Source organism: Engystomops pustulosus, chromosome 1 (genome assembly GCF_040894005.1).
Source record: "Engystomops pustulosus chromosome 1, aEngPut4.maternal, whole genome shotgun sequence".
Lineage (NCBI taxonomy): Eukaryota > Metazoa > Chordata > Amphibia > Anura > Leptodactylidae > Engystomops > Engystomops pustulosus.
The window spans coordinates 274125275-274136229 of record NC_092411.1 but is presented as its reverse complement, the minus strand read 5'-3'; the positions used below and the strand labels follow the sequence as shown (position 1 = coordinate 274136229).

The following is a 10955-nucleotide window of genomic DNA, read 5'->3' as shown; positions in this document are numbered from 1 at the left end:
GCTCGTTTATATGAAACCTCGATTTTTTTTTTTTTCACAAAAAAAAAAAAAAAAAGTTTTTAAAATTTCATTTCACGTATTCATCTGAAATAAAGAATTTCATTCCAAAATTTAAAAAAAAAGAGGAAGGGGGATCCCAAATAAGACAAATACTCTCCTAAATTATAAAAAAAAATATATATGTATAAGACAAGCAGGTAGGTAAAAAAAAACAAAAAAAAAAGCGCACTGTGGTTTTTCCAAATTAATTTAAAAAAAAAAATATATGGAAAAAAATGCATTGTCCTGAGAAGTCTGTCAACTGCCTTCATTTCTGGGCATGTCATAACATATATTAAAAAAAAAACATTTTTTTAGGCTTTTTCGATATTTCAAAAGTGGTTTGCCGAAGAACGCCTCCCTTATGTTAACCCCCCCGTTAACAATTATGCAAATAAACCCCTTTTTTTTTTAATGTTCTAAAAACTGTACACAGACAAATACATTCATGATATAATTAACTACTAGCTTCTCTCGCTTAACTTAGGACCAACAGGAGGACACAGGACATTGAGGTCAGTCCACCAAACAGGGACAAACTACAACTTTGTTTTTTTAATGGGGATGAGGGGCAAATTAAAAAAAAAAAAAAATCCTTTAAATTCCTTTCATCTTCTTCTTCGTGTTGTATTCTGAATATTTGGACCAACCTCTAAAAACAACGTGTGATCTTCGTGAAAGTTCATTATTTTCGCTTCCATCCAAAATCCAGAATTTTTTTAATTGAATTTTTTCTTCTTTACACCCCCTATGGTCTTCATTTGACTTCCAGATCTCTTAACGCTTGGGAATGGTCACCTACTATTGTCATTGGCTACAATTGGTCACTTGGATGGTCTCTGTCAGCTTCTGGTTTGACGGTTTGGACAGGAGAAGGGGCGTGAGGCGGGTGGGCTACGGCCGGATGGGCGTGCGATAAAGGCATGGAGTTGGGGACGATTCCTTCCACTGCTGTTGGGAGGCCGGTTGGTGCCACGCTTACCACACCTGGAGGATACCTGTTGGATGAAGAAAAATGGGTCAGTTCACTTAAGAGGGTATTCTCACCTGAGCATTGACCTTTAATTAATCTGCTACATATTTATAGTTCTTCAAGTGGAGGTTATAAAAAATAATGCCCCAGTGTGTAGATAAATTCCCATGAATGTAGTCATGTGCTCTCTTGGAAACAAGAATGTTTTTTCTTGGATACGACCATCTCTGCTGGAGTGATTGCACACAAAAAAACAAAAATAAGCCTAGTTTTTCAGCACAAAAAAAAATGTGCTGAAAACCCAAACTCTGCTTATACTCGAGTAAAAAAAAATATAGGTTTTACCAGGTTTTGTGGTAAAAATTAGGGGCCTCGACTTATACTCGAGTATATACGGTAATGGTTTTTGCATATAAAATGACCAGTAGTTACTGCACATCCCATAGCCATCCTGTGATAATGAAATCTGAATCCAGGTGGTCAGGAAGGACTCAGTAGCGCATGCATGGCCACCCCTGCCAGAATGAGGGGAAAGAGGGGTTGTATCCAAGGACAGCCATCTTGTTTCTAAGAGACCACATTGGAAATGATCACATTAAGTACATATTGTTGACTAACATCCAATTGAAGAAATCCAATACATATAGCAGATTCATTAAATATGAATGCCCAGATGGGAATACCCCTTTAAGGACAGAAGCCATAGAATAGTCCCACGAGGGCCTATGTGGGTCATAGTATTTTCGAAGTCAAGAAGACATGATATGCACATCATACTAAATCTTCTCCAGCTCCAGATACTGCTCATCCACACGAGAGAGCAGATTAATTTGCATTAATTTTCGCGCCCGAGAACGAGCCCAATGCTAAGGAGATCTGGCGGAACATCATTTGCAGTTAGGGTGCAAATCTTTAACTCTATCTTTTCCTGTCACCATCTATTCTTTATTTTACTTTTAATGATTATTAGCCTCTGAGGATTTGGCGCCAAATGCACGATTTCTAGCAATTTTAACTTTCACATTGAAAATATGTAACAGAAAACGTTGCGCCGAGCCGTTATTGGCTTTATGCAATATGGACCGTGTGCTGGCCAAGTTTCAAGGACTGAGCTATGCAGATATGTTGGGATAAGGAAAACCACGCCTCTTTTTTCCCACTTTGTAGGGCAGCTCCCATGACATCAAGCATGACTTCCAGGAAGCCTAACTGCAGGGTTGTCCAAAGTTTAGAAGTTATTCCCCATAATAAAGGCAAGCAAGGCTGGGCCCCCCCCCCCATTTATGAACAATCAGGAGAATCCCTAATTGATGGTGTGGCACGTTGAGCACGCACTCTGCTGCTCCATTCACGGACTATGTGAGTGTCGAAAAATAGCCGAGTGCTGTTCTTAGCAATTTTGGACATTCTTCTAGAATATAATGGAGCGGCAGGACGCATTCTCGGCCTGCTGCTCCACCCATTAGTGAGAAAGGGATCCCCATTATCCAGATGCAAGTCAGACGAGCACTGATCACCTTGTTATCCTCCATCCTGTATGTAGTGGATAGCTTCTAAAACTTAGGACAACCCCTTTCATTTTTTTGAGAGCTGTCCCATGGGGACATAGTCCTATGAGTCCTGTCCCTGGGGCAGTGTTGGGTCTGTGAAATATGGCCTGCTCACAGTCAGCGTTTTACGCACAAAATAGGTTTGTCTGAATGAGTTCTAATATTATTTTGGCTATTATATGATGCTTATTGTATTTTACCGATTTCCCCTCTCAGTTCTCCCAGAGATGGAGTGGAGACTATATTGTCATCATCACGAACCCATATATATTTTTTTTCAACCAGAAGCAGTACAAAAAGACTAATATAGAGCAGCACTGACCATCATTGATGTGAATAATGCATTTGGGTGAGATACAAAACTTACTTTTAGCTCCAGCAGTCTCTGTCTGCGCCTTTGTCTTTCCTTCTCTCACACTTGGCTCCTCCTCTCCCTCCCCTCTCCATACACTTCAATGGAGAGCTGCAATCTGACACCAATTAGAGCTGGCAGTCCGTCTTGGGAGACTAAGATGGTATTCAGCAGCCCACCTTGTTCTAGCAAGACTGATTTAGAAGAGATTTCAGAGTGAAAGTCAGTTTAGCAATCATGGGGGAGGAGGAAAAGAGCCTGATAAGTGGAGAAGGAGACATTTTTCTGTTAAGTTATAACTTTTTTTTTTTTTTACATGTAGTATAACTATATTACTATTATGCTAATTCTTTGTAGAAAGTTTGCTCCGCCTTTGCTTTGGACTTCTCATCCGTGTGGCTAGTAATGTCTATTGTGGGTTGGGACTCTACCTTATTCATGGGCTTTGGACAGGCTTGTATGGTGGTCAGATCTGTGAGTCAGACACTGTTATGTTCTAGTATAAAGCAATTGAGGAACATCCCGAAGAACAGAGGGTACCAGATTTTTGCTTCATAAATGAAGGGTTTCCTTAAAGGGAACCGGTCACCAGACTTTACCTTCTAAAAACCCCATCCCCCTCAGAAGATAAAACGTCCTTTCTAGAATTCCATCCTTTATGTTAAATCTCACCTGTTTACCTATTAAAATAAGTTTCCCCCAAAGTCCTGTGACAATGAGCAGAAGAGTGTCATATTTTACCAGAGATGAGTCAAGTTTACAGGCAGCAGGGGGACCCACGTCTAGAAACATGATGTTAATGTTGGTGACATAGCAAAGATAAAAATGTCATCTTTCAGATAACATCAGGCAGTGTCTGTAAACTAAAGAATTTTATCTGTATCAACTAGCGTTTCCAACTAGATCTTTAGCTCCCCATCTCTCTGTTTCCATAGCATCCAGTATCACAATCCTGATGTAATCTGAAAAGATGAGATTCTTATATTTAATATGACATCAAGTTTCTAGGTAATATAGAACCAAAGAGCTGTCTTAAGAGATTCTCCTTCTGAAGCCTCTGATCTTGACTCCTCCCAAGCAAAATATGACACTTCTCTGCTCATTGTCACATGACTTCAGAGAAGATTTTTTTTTTTAATTTATTTTTACAGGTAAATGGGTGAGATTTTGCATAAAGGAGGGAATTTTAGAAAGGACATTTTATACCCTTCCTGAGCGGGCTGGTAGTTTAATGGGGTAAAATCTGGTGACAAGTTCCCTTTAAGACTAGACGGGGCTAACCAGGACAAGACTAATCTAAATACCTCCAATGACAAGGGGTGTATACATCATATCACAGACTCCTGCACCCTTGTACATGAAGTTGGTTATAGCCCCCCCCCCCCTTGTCTTCTCCGCATCTTTATTTAAATCTCTGGCTGGTGTCCAGCGCAATCAGGAAACCCATCAATGCATCGCGAGAAGATTGCTGCCAGAAAGTCCAGAAGTTACATGTGTGAGAACTCCAACCCACTCGAACTGTAACTCATTAAGTCCTATCCATAAGGATGGGGCAGAGGGGGCGCTACAGCACTGCTACATCTGTATCTGAGGCGAAGATTCCAATCCATTAACCCTTTAAGACTGACTTAGCATAAGGAAACCTTCCATGAGGATTCTAGAATCAGACGTAGATGTGATGGTGGATTCCTCCTGCTGCCCCTGCCCTGATCTGTAATGTTATAATCCTGGAACCTAACTTGTTAAAAACTTTATTGTAGTAATATGTAAATTAACTTCAAGGGCTACTGGGGAGTGTATTAGCCTGGCCCAACACTGGGAGCCAAGGCTACTCCACGCCCCAATAGCCTCTGGAGGCAATTTACATATTGTTAAATACATATAGTTTTTTTACAAGTTAGGTTGCAGGATTATTACATTACAGATTAGGGCAGAGGCAGCAGGAGGCGTCTACCATCACATCTACTTCTCATAGTAGGTTCCTTTATTGTGGCATCTTATAGCAAGTAATGAAAGCTCATAATAGCAACGCTTCACTATGGGAGGTTGTCCTCAACGTCGCTGCACTTTTTACATTGCTTTAAACAGAAACAAGAGCACCACCTAGAGGTGACTTGATACACTACAGTGCATTTCCATGGTTATTAACTCATTCTAGAAGAAGTTTGCAGGGGAGTCTATGCCCCGCCCTCATGTCATATCAGGTTGATGAATGAGGAGTTATGCGTCTCATAGCGGAGGTTAGCTCCATCACTATCACTATGTCCTGCTTACAGACAGTTATGTGGCCCTGTCATTGGCCTGGATGTGGGCGCTCACCTATATGCAGCTCCGTTCAGTTCTGGATGGACCACCCCCGGGTCCATACTGGCCCAATGTGTCGCTGCGGTTAGGTGCTCTTTATTAACACAATTTTTCAGGCTGTCTGGAATACGACCTGTGAGGGGGAAGGAGAGATGAAAACGTTAGGTTACAATAATATAAAGACCTGGGTGGGAGCTTTGGTCATGCACCCCCTCCTTACCGGTGATGGCTCGGCGGATCTCCCGGGCCGCCTCTTCCCTCATCTCTATGGAGGCCTGCTCACTGTACCAGGCTGCGTGTGGCGTGCAGATGAGGTTAGGAGCATCTTTCAATGCACCTTGAGAAAAACTGAAAGAATAAAATCTAATGACTGGAGAATTTATATAAAATCACCCTCTATCCAGTTTCTTCTGGACCTAACGTTGGCACGATGTGACCTTATAGATACCCGATAAATACTTCACCGCAGCATTCAACTTACTTATCACCAGTTCATGACGAATACCCATATTTTGGCCATCATATGATTTGTATTCTGCAGTATTTCGCAGTTTTCCCCTCTGCAGACTAATTCTCATCCCTCATAGCTGGAGACTAGCTGCTACGAGGTCTCCCTTACACTGCACGCGCTATATATAGAAGATACTTCTCCATAACTCTCAGCATGTCAAACAGGACATTAAAGAAGTCATGACAAGTACCGACGTGAATAAAGCACTTGGGGAGAGATAGAAACTTACTATTAGCTCCAGAAGCCTCATCTCCTTTCTCTTCTGATCAACACTTCCCCTCACCTCTATACTTCTATGGTATTTGATATTTGCCATCTTGTTCTAGCAAGTCTTAGTGTAAAATATGCAATGGGGCTGTGATCTGGTAGCAAAATGGGTGGCCAGATCACGGCCCCCATGGGGATCTATGGCATCAGATCGGAGTGCAGTGAGCACATGGTATCTTACCCTGGGACATGTACTATAGTATATGTGTAGGATTACAGTACAGGAGCGGCTCTCTATGGAGAGATTAGGGGTGATGAGCGCTCCATCACCAACCCATCCTCCACCCAGCTGTTTGCAAGCAGCGTAATAGTAATAATGATGGGGTGGAGGAAGAGAGTCACGCAAGTGGAGAAGGAAGCATTTATCCTTGGATACATATTTATTGAAAAATTGATGACCATAACCTGGTTGCATAAACCTGCTAATGACTACAGTCCATGTACTGGATTGTCAGAAGGTACATCCTAGAGACCAGTCCAATCCGGTAGGGACTAAATGAAATGTACCTGAAGGGTTCAGATTCATGGACGTCTAATGCGGCTCCTCGTATCCTCCCCTCCTTAAGGGCTTGTGCTAGCGCCTTCTCATCCACCAGGCCTCCTCGGGCTGTGTTTACCAGGAACGCTCCTTGCCTCATCTGTACAAGAGATGGAGAGTTCAGAGACCGGGAACAACCACAGACAATATCTTCTGCTCTTCCACATGACACTGGTTTGGCGGTAGGGGTGGTGGTTACTTGGCCACCGCCATAGGCATCAGTTATGAGGTTGAGAGATGCAATAGTGTCTGCAGCCCCCAACAGCAATTACTCATGGGTTGGGGCACCAATATTTGGAGCCCTGGAATTAAAAACTGCCAGTTCGCTTTCTCATGTCCAAAAATATACAACAATGGACAAGTATCAGAGACAAAATATATTCGGAAGCAAAAAACTAACTCCAACACGAATGTCGGCAAAATTTTGAATGCTGCTCTGGATGTGAGCTGTGTAATAGACACTATAATGTGGCTTTGTGGTAATGTGCAGCTCCTCTGCAGCATCTCGTAACCCAGATAACCCAATGAAACGTTCTAGCCGGTGACCACTAGAGGGCGGAAGACGGCCGTCAGAAAGCCAAACGCTGTGAAGTTATACAAACTGGCAGACAGTCCGGGATAAAGCAATATTTACATATATAAATATACATTAATTTATAATTTGCGTATAACGGTCTGAATAGAAACTGCATCTCATAGAGACTCAGTAGTATATATATATATCTTTATATTTCAGACCACAGGAGTTGTGCGCCTTATATAGAGGGGGAACCGCTAATGTACACACAACTTAGATGTAATTTATCACATCTAAGAAAGTATAAAGCTAAAAAGTCAATACAATACCTTACACCCAGGAAGATGTATAGTGACATTAGTAACTAATACTTCATTACCAGAGCTACAATCACAATTCTGACAGCTATACCTTAGCATGCATCTAATAATAAGTTACCGCCATGTATAATGGAAGGTGCAGTATTTCAGGTATAAAAATTAAAAAAATCCTAAGGCCCCACGCACACAACCGTATGGGGCCGGTGTGATACAGTGGAACAATTTGTGGCCCATAGAGGTCAAAGGCACCCGGTCACGTTGCGGTGAGCACACCGTGAAGTTCTCAATATCACATTAGTAAGGGTCCAAAACCCAGCACCCCCCCCCCATTCTACACATATAAAAAAATGGAACAGGAAGCAGACAGCGCTGCTCTCCGTGTAGTGGTCAGATCAAGGTCAGTTGCCGGAGAGCCCAAACCCAGGTGATCAATGGAATCCTGTTCTGCTATAGCACTGTACTTCAGGTTCCCCCATTGGTAATGAGATGCCTATTAATTAATTCCCCTATGAGCTCATGTACACGACCGTCGGGGGGGGGGGGGGGGCACATGTACGATCGCAAGCTTGGTTATGGCACACGGGCAACATACGCTCACCGTTCCAAGCATACAGCCTATGGCAGATATCATGACTGGAATCTACCATGGAGACATGCCTCCAACTACAGGAGACCCTCACAGCAAGTAACGTACAGCATCGGGTGCCATCTTTGCCCCAGATCTCATCTGCTATGGTAATGAGAATGTTGATTGCCCTAATGAAATCAGATGCAAAAGTTTGATTCCCTTTAAAGGAAACCTACCATTTGATTTCATGCATTATGAAGCAAACATACCTTGAGAATGCTGTAGCTACACTGATGCAGCAGCATATATGGTTTAAACCCTGAGCTGAGTGGTTTTGCTGAAAGAACAAATTGTGACATTCAGAAAGCTGGATTGCATGCTTCTTACAGTACATAAACACATTCGACACGAAAATTCCTGGACTTTCCAGACAGGACTAATCAACCTGAGCTGGATGACTCATACAGCAGCTGAGGGAATGGTGCAGTGATTGATTATTTCTGCCTGTCAGTGATGACATCTCCTCTTACACTGCTCAGGAGAATGAAGTGCTGAGTCAAGCAACAGAGACTCATTATCATAATTTTAAAATAGTTTTTTTCAGCAAAAACAATCAGCTCTGGGTTTAAACAAGATATGATCCTGCATGAGTGTAGCTACAGCATTCTCAGGGTATGTTTGCTTCATACTGCATCAGATGGTAGATTTCCTTTAAGGCAGAGAAGTTCATCATTTTGGTTCTTCCCACCCTCAATCACATGGTTTTGAGATGCTGAATGCTGCAAGTCCTTGTGACAATGAGATCTTGAAATTTGGTTTCTCCTATAAAAATGAGGCAGAGGATTGCCCTCTCACCAAGGTAGAGAACTGCAGAAGTTCGATGACCCTAAACAAACTCAAACCAGGTTGAACATAATAATAGGTGTCACTGGCCTGGGAAGGTGACAACCTAGAACTTTCTCCATCATGCCCAGCACCTACCTGCTTGATGGTGAAGTCATTAATAAGATGATGGTTGTGCTCATTTAAGCTGCAGTGCAGAGTTACACAGTCACTATGAAAGAGCAGATCCTGGAGAGTGCTGACCCTCTGTAGACCCAGGGCTCGCTCAATCCCATCTGACAGGTAAGGGTCGTAGAAAATTACGTTGAAACCAAAAGTCTTTGCCCTCAGAGCGACTGCTTGGCCAACCCGTCCTGTAATACAAGACCAAGGAAAACATGAATGCGATGAGAAAATAGATCAGACGTAACATTGTGTAATCGGATGGGTGGCCATGTCTGGTTCATAACATACAGACAACGTCAGCCATATTTCCCCAGACGCCCAATATCTCATCTATGATCTAGGAAACTACTGTCCCATTATGTTTTCAGTACAGGACATCAGTTTCATGAAGAGTCTGACTCACATCATTATAGATGACTATGCTGATGAGAGTTCAGGTCCCACAGAGTTTACTCCAGAAGATTGATTAAGGACTAAAACATGACCACCTGAAGCCAGCCTAGAAAAGCCTAGAGATCTCCTCGTGACTTAAAACTACTACATGGAGCAAACGTCTTAAAGAGAACCTACCACCACGAATCTACCTATAAAGGTAGATCGGGTGGTAGGTGGATGTAAGGGACGTGAGGAGAGCCCTTTTTAGAGCTAATCCTCACGTCCCCGCTAACTTTTGGGAAACTTTATTGACCTAATATGTAAATTTCGTTATGCGGCTACTGGGGCGTGGAGTAGCCGGCACGAGGCTACACAGCGCGGGTACTCCACGCGCCAGTAGCAACATTACTCCTCCTACCCTGTTGCGTGCGGCGCGCAGCTCCTTGTAGTCCGTCCCAGCTCCGAGGCCAGAGCTACTGCGCATGCGCAGTAGCCGGCTTGTCGGACGAGGGCGCGCAGCTACGAGGAGCTGCGCACCGCACACAACAGGGTAGGAGGAGTAATGTGGCTACTGGGGCGTGGAGTAGCCGCGCTGTGTAGCCTCGTGCCGGCTACTCCACGCCCCAGTAGCCGCATAACGAAATTTACATATTAGGTCAATAAAGTTTCCCAAAAGTTAGCGGGGACGTGAGGATTAGCTCTAAAAAGGGCTCTCCTCACGTCCCTTACATCCACCTACCACCCGATCTACCTTTATAGGTAGATTCGTGGTGGTAGGTTCCCTTTAATGTGAAGTAGAAGGTCCCTGAGAACAGAAGATGGAGGATAACCATAAATCCAAGAACACCCCTTGCTCTACTACTTTACAATGTAGGACTTTTATGGTCTAAACAGTGTAGACTATTAGGGCCAAGGCTCACCATGGCCAAGCAACAACCCATTAAGACAATAATGTATCTTGCGGGGTCCAAGACACAACGCTTGAGAACCTAGAGTATAAAGTTGGCCAAAGTAGGTTGAAAACCAAACAAACAATCTGATCCACATCAGGAGAGGTCATGCAAAGAGTCTGTCTCAAATCATCTTCATGGTACTATGCAGGATTGAAGCTCCTAGATAATGGAGAGCATGACCATAAACACTGGTTATAATTCTTAAAGGGAAAGCATCGTAGAATAGAACATATAGGTATACATGTGCCGTTTCAACAAATTCTATTTAGACTACAGGCGGTCCCCTACTTAACACCCGAATTACATACGACCCCTAGTTACAAAGGGACCTCTGGATTTTGGTAACTTACTGTACTTTAGTCCTAAGCTACAATAAACAGCTTTAAAACAGTTATCAATGGTGCCTGTAATGAAGATTTATTGTTTATCCTGGTTCTTATGACAATCCAACATTTTTAAAATCAAAATTGTCACAGAGACCAATTTTTTTTTTTTTTTACTGGGGATACAATAATAAAGTATAGGGTTCCGACTTGCATACAAACTCAACTTAAGAACAAACCTACAGAACCTGTCTTGTATGTAACCAGGGGACTGCCTGTATAGATCCTGAAGTTTATCCGACCGCTGGTATCTTCATGTCTACTTGTCACAGAGCCACGAGAACCTCCATTGCATTT

The 10955-nt window shown here is 42.8% G+C and overlaps 1 protein-coding gene across 7 annotated transcripts in view; it reads right to left on the bottom strand.

Annotated features, from left to right (window-relative positions):
- Positions 1-436: 436 nt before the first annotated feature.
- The window catches only part of CTBP1 (C-terminal binding protein 1), a 280570-nt gene continuing 270051 nt past the window's right edge, over positions 437-10955 (bottom strand). For 6 of the 7 annotated variants that reach the window (XM_072126236.1, XM_072126235.1, XM_072126239.1 and 3 more), the window contains 5 exons: positions 8921-9135; positions 6504-6634; positions 5439-5566; positions 5234-5351; positions 437-1037 (listed from right to left, as the gene is read on the bottom strand). In XM_072126236.1, coding sequence (XP_071982337.1) covers positions 854-1037; positions 5234-5351; positions 5439-5566; positions 6504-6634; positions 8921-9135 — 776 coding nt within the window. In that variant the 3' untranslated portion in view covers positions 437-853. Of the gene's footprint in view, positions 1038-2929; positions 3109-5233; positions 5352-5438; positions 5567-6503; positions 6635-8920; positions 9136-10955 lie in introns of all 7 variants that reach the window. The other variant, XR_011849920.1, reaches the window with a different exon arrangement.